The sequence below is a fragment of the Cucurbita maxima genome, unplaced genomic scaffold, assembly GCF_002738345.1.
Source record: "Cucurbita maxima cultivar Rimu unplaced genomic scaffold, Cmax_1.0 Cma_Scf00030, whole genome shotgun sequence".
In the NCBI taxonomy this organism is placed as follows: domain Eukaryota; kingdom Viridiplantae; phylum Streptophyta; class Magnoliopsida; order Cucurbitales; family Cucurbitaceae; genus Cucurbita; species Cucurbita maxima.
The window spans coordinates 1,374,177-1,390,275 of NW_019272046.1; the positions used below are offsets into that span (position 1 = coordinate 1,374,177).

At 34.7% G+C, this 16,099-nt stretch overlaps 2 protein-coding genes across 4 annotated transcripts; one reads left to right on the forward strand and one right to left on the reverse strand.

Moving 5' to 3' along the window:
- Positions 1–998: 998 nt before the first annotated feature.
- On the forward strand, positions 999–7,036 carry LOC111466127. 3 transcript variants are annotated; one of them, XM_023110719.1, is made up of 5 exons: positions 999–1,199; positions 1,363–1,453; positions 3,160–3,277; positions 6,178–6,256; positions 6,804–7,036. In XM_023110719.1, exons 1-5 carry the CDS (start codon positions 1,181–1,183, stop codon positions 6,830–6,832), a joined length of 336 nt encoding a protein of 111 aa, XP_022966487.1. In that variant the 5' UTR covers positions 999–1,180; the 3' UTR covers positions 6,833–7,036. The 3 variants fall into 3 exon arrangements, with proteins under 3 accessions (XP_022966487.1, XP_022966486.1, XP_022966488.1); XM_023110718.1 differs by having other exon boundaries at positions 999–1,152; XM_023110720.1 differs by having other exon boundaries at positions 1,005–1,186; positions 1,363–1,457.
- A 1,258-nt stretch (positions 7,037–8,294) lies between these two features.
- Positions 8,295–15,433, reverse strand: LOC111466104 (MADS-box protein SVP-like). Its single transcript, XM_023110687.1, has 9 exons — positions 15,296–15,433; positions 14,876–15,074; positions 12,427–12,499; positions 11,795–11,856; positions 10,676–10,775; positions 10,555–10,596; positions 9,413–9,454; positions 9,188–9,321; positions 8,295–8,516 (listed from the first exon to the last, which is right to left on the reverse strand). Exons 2-9 carry the CDS (start codon positions 15,055–15,057, stop codon positions 8,510–8,512), a joined length of 642 nt encoding a protein of 213 aa, XP_022966455.1. The 5' UTR covers positions 15,058–15,074; positions 15,296–15,433; the 3' UTR covers positions 8,295–8,509.
- Between the last annotated feature and the right edge of the window lie 666 nt (positions 15,434–16,099).

Below are 16,099 nucleotides of genomic sequence, written 5' to 3' on the forward strand. Positions count from 1 at the left end.
ATATATATATATATATATATATATATATATATATATATATATATATATATATATATATATATATATATATATATATATATGAGAGATAAATATACTTTTTTAAATATAATTAAAAAAGTCTCCGTCTTTTTTTTTTAGGGTAAAGTTGAGTTATAACTCTCTTTTCGGATTGGTTGAATTGATTGACTTTAGTCAACCAAAAAATGTCAACGGCAAACCGAATTAATTTTTTTTGTTTTTTAAAAATTAAACCAGAACCCGTTAGGAAGACAGAAAACTTTCACTAGACGCTCAATCTTTTACCGTTGATTACCAAATTTTTATTTTTAAAAGAAATTGTTTAAATAACCATATTATAAAATATGCAAAACCTCTCTCTTAGTCGGAACAGCGAGAGTCACATTAGATATCTACCCGCTACCTCTTAAATACAACTAAATTAATAGTACAAACGTATTGATTTTCAACTCCAAAACTTTAATTTTCACAATTGAATTTTACGGCTACACAATTGTCAACTAGGTAGATACATAGTTTCGAAGATGTATACCAACCATTTAATGCTACACATATTGAAATTTCATTGGCCGATGGAGGTAAATATTCAATCATATTAATATAATAAGAACGGTTTAAAAAGTAAAAAGTTTGGAGGAACTAATGTCTGAGCGTGACCCTAGTCGAGCTGAGCCTTGTTTATATCATTGGTGGAATATCCGTTGTAATATTAAGTACGGACCTACCAATTAAAGGTGGAGAACCTTAACTTGATACCTCTCAACACCTTAACATCCACGTTAACAAGTACGTGCATTAGACGAATGCGACTCTCCACAATGGTATAATATTGTCCATCAGTATAAGCTCTCATGGCTTTGTTTTGGGCTTCCCAAAATGTCTTATATCAATAAAGTTAGTATTCCTCACTTATAAACCCATAATCATTCTCTAAATTAGCCGATGTGTGGGACTTTCATCCTCCAACACTCAACACCTTAACCATCCGCGTTAACGAGTACCTACATTAGATTCTTGCATTTCATACGAGTGGGAGATAGAATCAGGAAAATTTCTTGGAGTTGAGGAAACCTGAGAAAATGGACAGAGAAGGAGAGGGAGCGACGGCAGCGTCTTCTCAGGCCAACAGACCTGGTAGGAGGGTGGATCCTTTGCTCGTAACATGAAGGTTTTTCAGTATTGTAACAACTCTAACTGCTATCCTCTGCATTGTTTCCAATGTCATCTCTGCGATTCGATCCTTTAAGAACAACTCCGATGTAATCTCTCTGTTTCTGTTGCGTCTTTGTTCGGTATTTTTTTGAATCTAATGCTGTATCACGCGGTTGTTTGAAATTTTGGCAGATATTCGATGGTATATTTCGTTGTTATGCAGTTGTATCTCATTCTTCGTGGTTCTTGCTGAGACGGAATGGGAGTTTATTCTTAAGAACTGGTAGGTTTTTTGCCTCTGAACCCTAACTTCTCAATTTCTGAAGTGATTTTGGTTTTGGCTCTATTTGTTTCCCACTTCAATCTTTGAATCTTTCACCTATTTCCTTTTGCGGCTTTTAGATACAATAAATGTATGGCTGTTTTAGTGGTGTGGTCTGGGCCCGAAAATTGGAGCGAAAAGCCAGCCATAGTAGCTTGTCTTGGAATATGATTATTCAAAATAGCTCCTAGTAATTTGATGGTTGAAGCTAAGAATTACAGTATGCTTTGATTTTAATAGAAATGGATGTGTTCCAGGATTATCTCTTGATGTTGTATACCTTGCCTTGTTGAAAATTAATCTCATTTTGTTCGACTAACCATTTAACTATGTGGACATTGCCTCTTTCTCATTTGTTGCATATGGTTATTGTGAGATCCCACGTCGGTTGAGGAGGAGAACAAATTATTCTTTACAAGGGTGTGGAAATCTCTCCCCGTGTTTTAAAAACCTTGAGGGGAAGCCCGAAAGAAAAAACCTTAAGAGGACAATTCTACTAGCGGTGGGCTTGACTGTTACAAATGGTATTAAAGTCGGACACCAGACAATATGCCACTGAGGAGGCTGAGTCTCGAAGGGGGTGAACACGAAGCGGTGCGTGCGCCAACAAGGACGTTGGGCCCCAAAGAGGGGTGGATTGGGGTGTCCCACATCGATTGGAGAAGGGAATAAGTGCCAGTGTCGCCCCGAAGGGGGATGGATTGTGAGATCCCACATCAGTTAGGAAGGAGAACGAAACATTCTTTTTATAAGGGTGTGGAAATCTCTCCCTAGCAGACGCATTTTAAAAACTTCTAGGGGAAGCTTGAAAGGAAAAGTCCTAGCCGACAATATTTGCTAGCCGTGGGTTGACTGTTACAATTAATATGAACACTAAAACTTAAAAGGACTTATTTATTTGATGCCCATATCGTAATAAAATCTTCCCTCCCTTTCATTATTTGGGATGTCACTGTTGAAGAATGTACCCAAGTGGAATTATATATTCATTCGTAGCAGACTATTACCTGTCTAAATTTTCTGGGATGTCGCGAAAAAGGCCTTGGAAGTATTATAGGTTGCTATAATATTCCTTGAAGCTCAAAGATGCATTTGATGCCTTATTCCTTCCTAAGGTTTCTTAAGTTTTTTCCCTTTGAGGACTTGCCTACTGCATCATTTAATTCAGTTGGGTCTGTGCATTTCAGGTAATGGAATATTGGGCTGGTCGGGGCATGTTGCAAATCTTGTAAGCTTTATTTTTAGGAGTATTTGCAACCTTTTCCTTTTTACTTTCTGACTTGTTCCTATGTGCCATGTGCCTCTATGTGAAAATCTTGCTTATCAATAAGCTCCATGCACCCAGTCAATTTTGCAACTGAATTGTTGGTTTTTTGGAGAAACATGCAATGAAATATGCAACATCTGGTGTTGGTTAGATGCCTTCTTGTTAATTCAATGATCCTATGAACTTTCCTTAGGATGTTAGACTGGGACTAGTTTAAATTTATTAGAATAGGAGATTTTTCCATGCAGTAGAGATATATACCTACCGTGATTATAACTATAAAAAACTTTCACATTGATCAAGAAGATTAGATTCCACATGAGATGAGATACATGAAATTCATGGATTCCCTATATTGTGAGCATTCAATTTGTTTTAAGTTGCAATTGTCTTTGTGCAGTGTTGCAGTAATGACAAGAGCTTTCCCTGTGTATTCTGTAGAGAAGAGAGAGCTTATTCTTCTCCAAGATGCTGCAAGTTATCTCCTCCTTGCTTGTGGTGCAATCTATGTTGTATCGGTAAGCCTTGTGAACAAAAATATCTTGTTTCCTAATTTAATCCCTGGGGGCTTGAGAGAGAGGTTATATATGTTTCTGCTCTTTGCTTGTTCCATGATCTGTGTTGTTTTGGTAACCTGAAAGAAAAACTACATTATTAATGCTTGAATGGGATATTTAAAAAAAAATTCTTTCTTTGATATATTCCCCTGCACATGTATATTTCTTTTCATTGTTGAATTAACAGCAAGAGAGCACAACTTTTTTTTTAAAAAAAAAAAAACAAGAAACGAAATTTTTTTCATTGATTCGAAAAGACTATTGCTCAAGAGTTGCAAACTCCAGTGAAAAGGAACAAAAAAAAAAAAAAAAACAGAAGGAGATACAATGTGCTGGAAAGAACTAGCTCGCAAGACTTGGGGGCTCGAACCAACCTTGGAAAAACCCAAAACAAAAATCAAGGAAGAAGCCTTAAAACCAAATCAAGATAGGAACTGTCAGCAAAACACATGGGAACCTTTACGGACCGAAATCAACCGAGAACCAAGAGAACAGAAACTGTAACAAAAGCTGAAAACACCAATCAGGCACCCAAACAGGGCTGAAAAGTTTGAAAGAGAACTAAACCACAAAACCTCAGAGAAGATAAAACAGAGCTTGGCAAAACTAAACACTGACACATGGCTTCCTTCATTAACCAATGGAAGAATTTCACGAAACTCAAGGCCATAAGCTTCAATAAGTGAACCGAAATGGCCTGCATGGTGGGTGGAATAGGAGGAGGAGTCTTTTTGACACAATCCAGAAATAATATGTCAAAAGCTTCAAAATAACAATCTTCATGCCACCCTCCTTGCTGAAATCCACAGGCTAAATGAATGATTTCACGCTTCTCAAGCTTACCTCGGAGTCAGCATCAATGGTGCCGCCATGTGAAGGAGGGAAAAAAAAAAACGGTTTGGGTCCTTTGTCCGGTGAATACCTCCTATTGTTAATCCTACATCCAAATCCACGTCATCAAAGCTGGTAAGGTGACTTGCTGATCAAAGGGCACTAAGAGCCTTGTACAACTTTCTTCAATTACATCAGAAGCAAAGAATCTTCCTCAAGGCATGGTTAGAATGAAGAATCGGCCTCTTTTCTTACGAGTATAAGACAAAGGATAAGCTGGAATAAAACCCTTCACCTCTTTAACACTCAAAAGCCATTAGGGAAGATTCAAAGGAGGCTCAGAAATCTCCATAGGGGCGCCTATTCCAGTTGATGGTTTGCAATTAATGAGGAATTAAATCGAATTAAATCCCTCTTGAAGTTCCTGGGGAGAAGAAATAGACTTCTTGGAGACTTGAAACCTCTTGAATGAACCACAAGGTGGATGGAAAGGTGGCTCATGCGGACCATGGTCTTTCTTTTTTCCTTGCATAGAATTTCAAATAAGCTGCAATAAAATTATCTTTTACTTCTTTTATGCTTAAAGGTATTTGAGAACCAAAATTCAAAAGTCACTCTTGGTCTTCTTCTGCTGCTGTCTTCAAAACGGGGGATTCTGAAAATTTATTAAATGAGGCAGGAACAATAATAGTCTAACCAGCTTCAAAATGCACAAGAGAAGAAGGTAGCTGATCCTTTGAAATTAAGGCACTTGTTCATGCAGATTAGGAGCAATAATTAAAGGTTTTTACTATTCACATCCTGCGTTTCACTTAGTTTCAATGCAACTATTATATGATTTGTTCATGCACTTGTGCACTAGCAATTTAGCCCAGCCAAAATCGCATTACCAGTGGTGCAACCGAGTCTTTCATGAACTTTTTTCATATTTGTGCGATGATGGTTTTTATCGACAATACAAGGTTGGAGAAAAACATTAAATACATCAAGAAACAGAGTGTCGGTAGTCGGTAGACAACAAAGTAAAAAAGAAATCAAACAGTTGTATTTTGTAGGGGTTGCTTGCGTCAGTTTTTCATGTATGTCTTTAGAGGTTCATGATGTGGATGTCATTTATTTGGTTCTCGTGGACTTGTCTCAAAATCTTGATATCCATGATACTTTCCGTAATTGCCTTTCTTCATCCCAAGTATGTCTTTGACTGCACTGAATTTTGTTTTTAGTGTGTGTTAGACTAATTACTCGAGGTGCAAGTTAATTCATGAACCTTCTGTGCACCAAGATGCTAAGTCATATGTAAATATGTGCTGGGCTATCATCATACATCAGTGAACTAAATCATCATCCGTTTGAAAGTGATATGAACCAATGCATCAATCATGCAATATTAACATCAAGGAAGATGTGTAGAAAATGTAGTTCAAATTATCACAAGATGTTGCAATTCACGCCACGTTAAAAAAGAATGAAGCTTCACTTATTCTTAGATGGTTACAAAATTTGGGTATATGATAATTTAGAGTTATGGTGTTTCTTTAATGTATTTTAAGACTTATTTACATAGTGGCTAATTATGGTCATAAAATATGAAAGTTACAACTCTTGGAACATCTTATGGAAGGTTAAGGGTTTTAATTTTGAGGCTATATAAAGTCATGTATGTTGTCGGAGACTTGGAAAATGGAGTAAAAGAACATTTGTGCTTTCTTTTAGCCAATAGCTAAGTTTCTTTGCAATTCTATGTAGTTTAGGTGCTATATTTAGAATCATTCAAGCTTGACATGATTGATCTTGCTTGTGGAGTGATTCGAATCTCAAACAAGTGTTCTTGCCTTGAGATATTCGATCAATAGGGTAATCCGAATCTTACTTCCCTTGCCGTGATTCCTTATCATTTGGTATCATAATTTTCCCTTATGTTCGATTTCTTATCAAAAAGTTTGCCAATGGTGTATAAAATATGTGATTGGATGCTTGTTGTTTGCATGGATAACGCTTAAATGATTCTGGTTTTTCCTACAAATTTCAAGGGAATAATGTGCATTGGGTTTCTCAAACGTGCTCGTGAAGAGAGAGACGGCAAAGAACAGGATTGTCAAAGATCTTCAGGTAAGCTTTTTCACTGGATAGTTCTATAACTCATTGGGGAGCATGAATAGATCCTAACAATGTTTTGTTACCATTTTTTTTTTAATGAAAACATTAAAGCATATATATGTCATAATATATTGTTTGAGATTATAAGCAACTTCTCCAATTTCAGTTGATTACCATTAGCTGTGGAGTTTATTTTTCTCTGGTTTATTGGCCATCAGTCACCCTGTAATTAGAGGGTTTTAGATACTGGAAATTTGAATTTCAGCACAAACAGAGCCCCGTTTGGTGACAATTTTGTTTACAAAATATCTGTTTTTAAAAATTAAGCTCGTTAATGTCCATATTTTTCTTTTATCTTTTTAACCTTTTGGAATCTTAGCCAGTAGTTTCTTAGCACTACTTTCTTTTCTTCTTAAAATTTGACCCAGAGTACTGTTAGTCTTTTCTCGTTATCATAGGGCCTCCCCTCTGTGATTTACATGAACCAAGAATTCTTAGTTTATTATTTAACCATTTGTACACACAATTTGATCTTGAGGAAGCCATGAATTTGTTGTAGGATTTGGAAAGACAAAAACAAGAACTTGAACGGTTGCTCATTTCAGACACTGTTTGAAACGATATAGACATTCCCATGCAACAGAACATAATTGCACCAGATTCTCGCTTCACTGCTGGGATTGTATGAGCCTTTTTGTAGCTTCATTTTAATTCTATTATAATTGCCCCCTTATAGAGTTCTAATCATGTAAATTTTGTCTAACTTGATAATTTGTCCCTTTACTGATCATGTAAATTCTGACTGACATTTTGTTTCACTATATGTTAACAAAAGAATTTGTTTATTGTGATCAACTATACTAATTTATATTACCAGTCCTGTCGACTTCTTGAACAGTCAATCCAAGCAGGATCACATATCTAATATTTATGAAGAATGTGTATCATTGTTAACTAGAGAAGCAGAAAGTATAGAGTAGCGGCTGGAGTAGCTCAGGAAAGTACACAATTGAAACTCTGGAGGGAAGATTGACACTAGAAAATTGACTATTCACCACTTCATTGTGACAACCAAACTGCAATTCGCCTAGCAGAAAATTCGGTGTTTCACACTAGAACAAAGCATGTGGAGGTGTTCTACCATTTCATTAGAGAGAAAGTCTTGAAGGAAGAAATCAAGATGCAAAAAGATCAAGACAAATGATCGAGTGGCAAACTTGTTTACAAAAAGGGCTGAATATTGACAAGCATGAAAGCTTTCGTTGTTAGCTCAACAGGGTGCCGTTAATGAGGACTAGTGCTGAAGGAGTGTTTGATTATCATCACTAGTCTAATAGGGTCAAGCCCAATAATTGCTTGAGCTCATTGTCTATGTGTTTTAGGAAAATGATTTAGGTATTTTAGGAACAAGGATATTTATGTATTTTAGAAAAATGATTTAGTTATTTGACGAATAAAGGTTAGATTTGTTAGGAATAAATTGTTTAGCCTATGCTATAAATACCCTCTAAACTATCAAGGTTTTCATCCCAAGAAAATACAAAGTAGAGAGTGCAACAGTAATTTCTAATAGTATCTTGTAATCTCTTCTCGATTAGTATTAATAGAGTGAGAGTGTTTTCCATGTAAATCCCAACTTTATCTTAGAAGCTACATCACGAGAGTTTCCTCGTGCAGATAAAAATGAATCAGAGTTATTATTATGACTTTCTTACCCTCTACAATCTCTCTATCACACACTTCATGGACAAATTATGGGAGATTTTGGACTGTGCTTTTTTTTTATTGTTTCCCATTGGGGAAAGTGGATAGTGAGTGAAAGTAGAGACTATTTCCTTATCATGCTTTCAACCCCACTTTCCACAAGTTTTAATAGATGAAAGACGAAGATCTTATTAAACCTAAGAGAGAAATTATTTGTTAGCGATGAGTTTAGGCTGTTACAATATATGACTTAATAGAATAGTACACATTAGAGAGATCGAACAATTCTAAGCATGGTTGCTATCTTGCCTCAACTCGTTTCTAATCTTGAGATCATCCAAATTTGTAAACAATAATAATTATGTATGCAACTCTTGTTTTGTTGTTGAAACATCATTTATATAACTCTGAAATGGGATTGGAATGCCTTACTTTTCACATTCTTTCTCTATACAAATAAATAAGTGGTTTGGCAGTCAAGTGATGATCAGTAAAGCTCCATTGGGGAACCCTGACTTCATTGTCAAGATGCTGCAAAGAAGAGATGCTTACTTTGTGCCTTCACAGACTGCATAAACAAACATATACTCATCACTATTCTCGTAAACATAATATTATACTAAAGAAACTCGAACCGTTGTTTTTCGAGCTCTGTAACAGGTCAAGGTGAATAAGTCGAGGATATATGTAGCACAAACACGCTTGGATGATTTTAACTGATTGAACTATGTTCATGTGAGATCCCACGTTAATTAAAGAGAGAAACAAAACATTCCTTATAAAGGTATAGAAATCTCTCCCTAACAAACGTGTTTTAAAACCATGAGGTGGATACTTAACAGGCCAATACATACAATATCTTCGTTGGTAAAGTTTAATGAGTTGTTCGAGATTTGAATTGAAGAGTTTAAGTGGTTTTCCTTTTAAAGTTGTATATCTATACCTTCCTTTCTAGACCTTTAAGAACTAAAATGAAAGGTTTATGTGAGATCCTACATCGGTCAGAGAGCAAAACGAAACATTACTTATAAGGATGTGGAACCTCTCCCTACCAGACACATTTTAAAACCTTGAGGAAAAGCTTAAAGAAGACAATATTTACTAACAGTGGACTTAGCAGTTATCGTTCAGTATGACACGCAAATCTTCACCAAAAAAGAAACACCCTCAAAGTAAAAAGATGAAAAGTAGAAGGGATTCAAAAGGGTAATGTACAGTAAATGTAAGAAAATTACTAACCCCAATTTAAGAGAAATGTCTTCAAAATCATGAGAATTAGGGTTTGGTGAGGAGCTGGTGGTGTTTGACTTTGACCCCAAGGAGCTCCCACCAATCACTGCTTGTTCTTGCTCCCTATGATTCAAAGTTACCATCTGCCATTAAAACCAATAGCTTTTAGCCATTAATTGATGGTTTTTACCTTTTCATTTTCACTTACATGAAAGAAGCCCTAGAAACTCTTACCCCATTTCTTAGTCTCTGATTCTCTTTCATCAGCAAAGTTTCCTGCAATATTTACGTTAAAATATGAAGTGGGTTTGCCTTTTTACTAAATTTAAGATAAAGGGTATCTCACAAATCATCAAAAGAATGAAATTTTTTTTATAGAATTAACTCGAACGACGGACTACGTCTTAAAAAGGATGAAACGGAGGGAACCCTATGTGATTTCGGTGTAGAGAAAGACGATGGAAGTCATTCCATAGGTTCGTTTCTTTCTACCGTTATTTCAATACCCGCTTCGACCCTTTTGAGATAGGAGCAAGGCACGAGAGGATGTATTGAGAGTGGAGATCCTATGTCATCGTAATCATTGTCATTTCAGTATAGAGAAAGACGAGAAAGACGATGGAAGTTGTCATTCCATCGGTTTGCTTCTTTCTCCCGCTATTTAATGCCCGATCGAGAGGACGTATTGGGCCAACTATGACCCTTTTCAAGTGGCTCTTTCAACTAATGTGTATGAGTTCAATTGAGTGTGTTCAAAAAGCTACTATATGTGTAACAACCCATGCCCACCGCTAGCAAATATTGTTTTCTTTGGGTTTTTCCTTTTAGCCTTCATCTCAAGGTTTTTAAAACGTGTATGCTAAGGAGAGGTTTCCACACCTTTATAAAAGTTGTTTTGTTCTCCTTCCCAGTTGATATGGGATCTCACAATGATCTGTTAGTGGTGGGCTTGGGCCGTTACAAATGTTATCAAAGCCAAACATTGGGAGTCCCCATTGATTGGAGAAGAGAACGAGTGCTAACAAGGACGCTGGCCCCAAAGGATGGATTGTGAAATCCTGCATCGGTTGGGGAGGAGAACAAAGCATCCTTTATATAAGGGTGTGGAAACCTCTCCCTAAACACATTTTAAAAACCTTGAAGGAAAGCCCAAAAGGGAAAGTCCAAAGAGGACAACATCTACTAACAGTGGAGTTGGGCCGTTACTCATGCTTGCTAAATGGCACATTTTGGATTGTGGGACTTACTTCCTAACCCGAATGAGAGTAGTAAATTAGAGCGAGATACGCTACTATAACCTCAAACGATAAAAAAGGTCCGAGCTAGATCATAATTTCTAAATATCACTCAAAATATAGAGATAAAAGTGTTATGACCTTTTCCTTTCCAGCACCAATTTCTTTTAGAAACTTGTCATCCTACAAGGAAGACAAACAAAATCCAAGTTAGCAGATTTTAAGGATAACAATTGAATGATCATATGTTTAATGAACGAACCTTGGTCTCTATAACACGATTCAAACCAATCTCCAGCAATTTCTCCAGTTGCTTTAGTTCTTCTATTCCCAAATCTTGAAGATCCTCTCCCCTCATATGCCTTGTTCATAGTTTAACACAAATGAGTTCATTTTTTGGTCCAAAACTTTTCGAACGAATCGTTTGAGTAACTATTTTATTTTGGTCCTTAAACTCCGTTACAAAGTTTCTCGTGAAAATTTGAACGAAAAAGGACCCTACAAAGGCTATTCTTCATGCCAAATACACCCCGACTTGTGTTAATTATCATTGGAGAACGAACGAGTTAACAAAGGAGGTCAAATCACGAAAATAACACATATTTTTGTTGTTTAAGTTGAAGGTTTGATTCTCGACTCCTATACATTTGCTTAACAAAAAAACCCTATTTTTGATTCTTCGTTTTTAAGTATCTAGTCTTGTAATCGAAGAGGTCGAAGATACTTTGTGAGATCCCACATCGGTTAGAGAAGGGAATGAAGCATTCCTTGTAAGGGTATGAAAACCTCTCCCTAACAGACGTGTTTTAAAATCTTGAGGGGAAATTCGAGAGGGAAAGCCCAAAAAGAACAATATTTGCAAGCGGTGGACTTGAGCTGTCACAAAATTTAGAAGACTTGCATTCGCTCTCCACGATATCAATTCTACTAAGTTGAAGTTGAAGGTTCGATTCTCGACTCCTATATATTTTCTGAACAAAAAAACTCTATTTCTAATTCTTAGTTTTTAAATATGTAATCTTGTAGTTGAAGAGGTCGAAGACATTTTGTGAGATCTCACATCGGTTGGAGAAAGAAACGAAACATTCCTTATAAGGGTGTGGGAACCTCTCCCTAACAGACACGTTTTAAAACTTTAAGGAGAAACCCGAGAGGGGAAGCCATTGCTAGCAGTGGGCTTGAATTGAATACTCGCATTCACTCACAATGATATCAATTCTACTAAAGCTTGCCAACAAGAAGATATCATTTGCAAACTCATAAGTATTTCAAACCATGTCTAAGCAATAGGGGGACATGCTTTACAAAATTGGCAAACAAAATAACTATTTCTGTAGTTTTATAATGATTTTAGCAGTCGATAATGACGAAGAAATCTTACTTAAGCTCTTTGGTTTTGGCTGCAAATTCTTCACTCAATTTAGCATAGGCATCCTTTTCAAGCTGCAAAACAATCCCTAAAAATGATTGAGCATAGCTACAAAAACATTAATGTATTAAACAAAATCGAAGTAATTTTTTTAGTACGAACACGTGGATGGAAATCTGTTCGAGATATAGTATCTTAATCAGTTGAGTTATGCTCAGGTTAGCACGAAACGATTGGGTGTTAGCTATTCATGATAGAAAGAGTTAGCAACGAGTAAAAATCGAAGGAATCCCATTCGAAAAAAAGAACCGAAGTTTGTAGTAGCTCAAGTCCACCGTCAGCAGATATTGCCCTCTTTTTACTTTCTCTCAAGGGTTTAAAACGCGTTTACTAAGGAGAGGTTTCCACACCTAACCAAATGATGTGGGATCTCACAATCCACCTGGTACACTGTTTAGTGTTCGGCTCTGATATGTAACGGGCCAAAGCGGATAATATTTGCTAGCGACCGCCTTCGGCTATTACACATGGTTTACTCTATCATCGATAAATGTTCACGGGTCGTTTTATTCTTAAAATTTTTATTTAAAAAAAAAAAAAAACTCTTAGGCAAAGGATTATAAATAAATAAATAAAGATGTTACCTGAGATGGAGGCTGCTGACCAAAGTTATTAACCTCTGGTATCATGTTATGTCTTCTCAGCAACTCCTGCATGCTTCATGCAATAATAAAAGGACCAAAAAAAAGACATCTTTCAATTCTTAAACGAGACCAATAGCGATATTACGACGTTATCAATCGGTAACATCTTATTATTTCGGATTGGAGTTGTCAACTATTTTCATACAGTCAAACTGTTTAGCTCCTCGATTAAGCTATTGTAAGTTTCGGCTTCTTGAGATTTGCTTAAAAAAAAAGTAAGTGAAGGGTCTCACTAACTCGAATAATCGTATCGTAAAATCAATAAACTGAAATCGAGTAATGTTACAACCACATAAACTTTATGAAATATGACAAATATTGACAATATCAGCTTAACTTAATTGGTTAAGATATATATCATCGATCAAGAAGTTAAAAGTGTCTACTCAGATATTGAAAAAAAAAAACGTAAATATTTCTATATAAATAAATCGATTTTCACGTGTTTCTTAGCTTTTCTTAGGTCAAAAATAGACGGAGTGAAAAATAATCCACCGACGTTTGAAAATAACAGGTCGGATTCTTAGAACATGTGACAACAATTTCAATATTTCATGGATAAGATGTATGACATCATAGGTTAACAGATAAATTTCATAGTACATTTTCCAATTGAATTTAAACATTCAATCAAACGACAATATCTAATAGAATCACTTTGATAATCGTGAAAGACATCAAAAATCACATGTTTTTTTAAGAATAACAATGAGAAGAAAATTATTAAATCACGAAATTCAGATTATAAAAATTACATCTTTGATAAACTGTACATGGGTCTCTTGAAAATCAACAAAATTTCAACTAAAAACCTAAAAAAAAACCAAATTTTTCATCAAATTCTTACACCATTTGTAAAAATCTCAAAAACCCATTAGTTTTTTTCAATCAAATTCCTTGTTCTTCAGCAATTTCTCCTAAAATTTTAGCTTTTCTCTCTCTAAACCCAAATAAATAAATATGAGAAGAAAAAAAAAAGAACAATAAAGATTTTAGAGAGAGAAAATGAACAAAACCAATTTTTTCATCAAATTCTTACACCATTTCTAAAAATCTCAAAAAAAAAAATCAATTAAATTCCTTGTTCTTCAGCCATTTTCCCAAAAAATCAAGCTTTTCTCTCTCTAAACCCAAATAAATATGAAGAAAAAAAAAGATTTTAGAGAGAGAAAATGAACAAAACCAATTTTTTCATCAAATTCTTACACCATTTCTAAAAATCTCAAAAAAAAATCAATTAAATTCCTTGTTCTTCAGCCATTTTCCCAAAAAATCAAGCTTTTCTCTCTCTAAACCCAAATAAATATGAAGAAAAAAAAAGATTTTAGAGAGAGAAAATGAACAAAACCAATTTTTTCATCAAATTCTTACACCATTTCTAAAAATCTCAAAAAAAAAAATCAATTAAATTCCTTGTTCTTCAGCCATTTTCCCAAAAAATCAAGCTTTTCTCTCTCTAAACCCAAATAAATATGAAGAAAAAAAAAGATTTTAGAGAGAGAAAATGAACAAAACCAATTTTTTCATCAAATTCTTACACCATTTCTAAAAATCTCAAAAAAAAATCAATTAAATTCCTTGTTCTTCAGCCATTTTCCCAAAAAATCAAGCTTTTCTCTCTCTAAACCCAAATAAATATGAAGAAAAAAAAAAGATTTTAGAGAGAGAAAATGAACAAAACCAATTTTTTCATCAAATTCTTGCACCATTTCTAAAAATCTAAAAAACCCATTGTTTTTTTTCAATCAAATTCCTTGTTCATTCAGCCATTTCCCCTAAAGATCAAGCTTTTCTCTCTCTAAACCCAAATAAATATGAAAAAAAAAAAAGATTTTAGAGAGAGAAAATGAACAAAACCAATTTTTTCATCAAATTCTTGCACCATTTCTAAAAATCTAAAAAACCCATTGTTTTTTTTCAATCAAATTCCTTGTTCATTCAGCCATTTCCCCTAAAGATCAAGCTTTTCTCTCTCTAAACCCAAATAAATATGAAAAAAAAAAAAGATTTTAGAGAGAGAAAATGAACAAAACCAATTTTTTCATCAAATTCTTGCACCATTTCTAAAAATCTAAAAAACCCATTGTTTTTTTTCAATCAAATTCCTTGTTCATTCAGCCATTTCCCCTAAAGATCAAGCTTTTCTCTCTCTAAACCCAAATAAATATGAAAAAAAAAAAAGATTTTAGAGAGAGAAAATGAACAAAACCAATTTTTTCATCAAATTCTTGCACCATTTCTAAAAATCTAAAAAACCCATTGTTTTTTTTCAATCAAATTCCTTGTTCATTCAGCCATTTCCCCACAAAATCAAGCTTTTCTCTCACTAAACCCAAATAAACATGAAGGAAAAAAAAACAAGATTTTAGAGAGAGAGAAAGAACAAAACCTTGAGCTAGAATAGTCAAATAGCTTGCCAGAAGCAGAAAAAACAATGAGAGCAATATCAGCATCACAAAGAGTGGCTAGTTCATGAGCTTTTTTGAATAGCCCTCTTCTTCTCTTTGAGAAAGTCACTTGCCTTGCTGCTATGTTGTCTATTTTCTTTATCTGAATTTTCTGTCTCGTCATTATTTTCAACCTCCCACCTATGAACACACACAAAAAAACACCCAAAAATCACCAAATTAAACTCGACCCACATCCATTTTCCCTTCAATTTGCATCAAAAATCATCACTTTCTTACAAGATCTATCAAAATAAAGCTACCCATCACCCAAAAATGATGAATTTATACAAATCTGAAGCAAAAACCCTAAGAATCTGAAGAACTATGAACTCAAAAAACTTAGTTTCTTGCAAATTTACCTTATTTCGATGCTGTTCTTCTGGGATTTGGCTGTATGAATTCAATACCCAAAACGAGATTCTTGGAAAGAAAATAAAAGGGTTTCCTTTTGTGGAAAAATGAAAGGAATGAAGTGTTTTTGGGCAAATTTCTTCAAATGGGCAAAAGAAAAAGAATCTAATATTAAAAATGATTGGATTTAGAAGCTTTAGAGCTGCCCAATTCAATAGCTTTTTTTGTTTCTTTTTTTTTTTTTCATTAAATTTTTTTAATTAAAAAGTTTTATATTATCTATTCGTACAAATAGGCCATGCTGACAGACCAATCACTGACATAGTTTATGACAACATTGTACCCTCGTACCCAATCACAATCCTTCTTTGCTATTGGATTGAGTGAGTGTTTCCCTTACAACAGTAACTGACCTTTTTTAACTTTTAACCCTTCTTAGTTACCCTTTGTGTGTGTTTTTTTTTACCCTATTGGGTGTGGTTGAAATTTGAATGGTCATCTAGGGTTGTGTGGAAGTTGTACTAATTTGATCTTTTTTTAGTGCTTTCAATGTTGTGTTTATGTGTCTTTTTTTGGATAGTTTTCTAAAGTTTTGTAGTTATAGAGGAAATTTGAAATGATATCGACCGAGGAGGTTTGTTTCGATTTCAAAGGAGGGTTTGAGAAGAACGAAGAACGGATGTTTGATAGTATGTATGTGTCAACGTGCGTACTAGCTCGTTTTGTTATATATATATATATATTCTTATCTTTGATGCTTTTTAAAAGAGCATTATGACGATAGGAAGGTTCAAAATTTGACAAATGAAGAG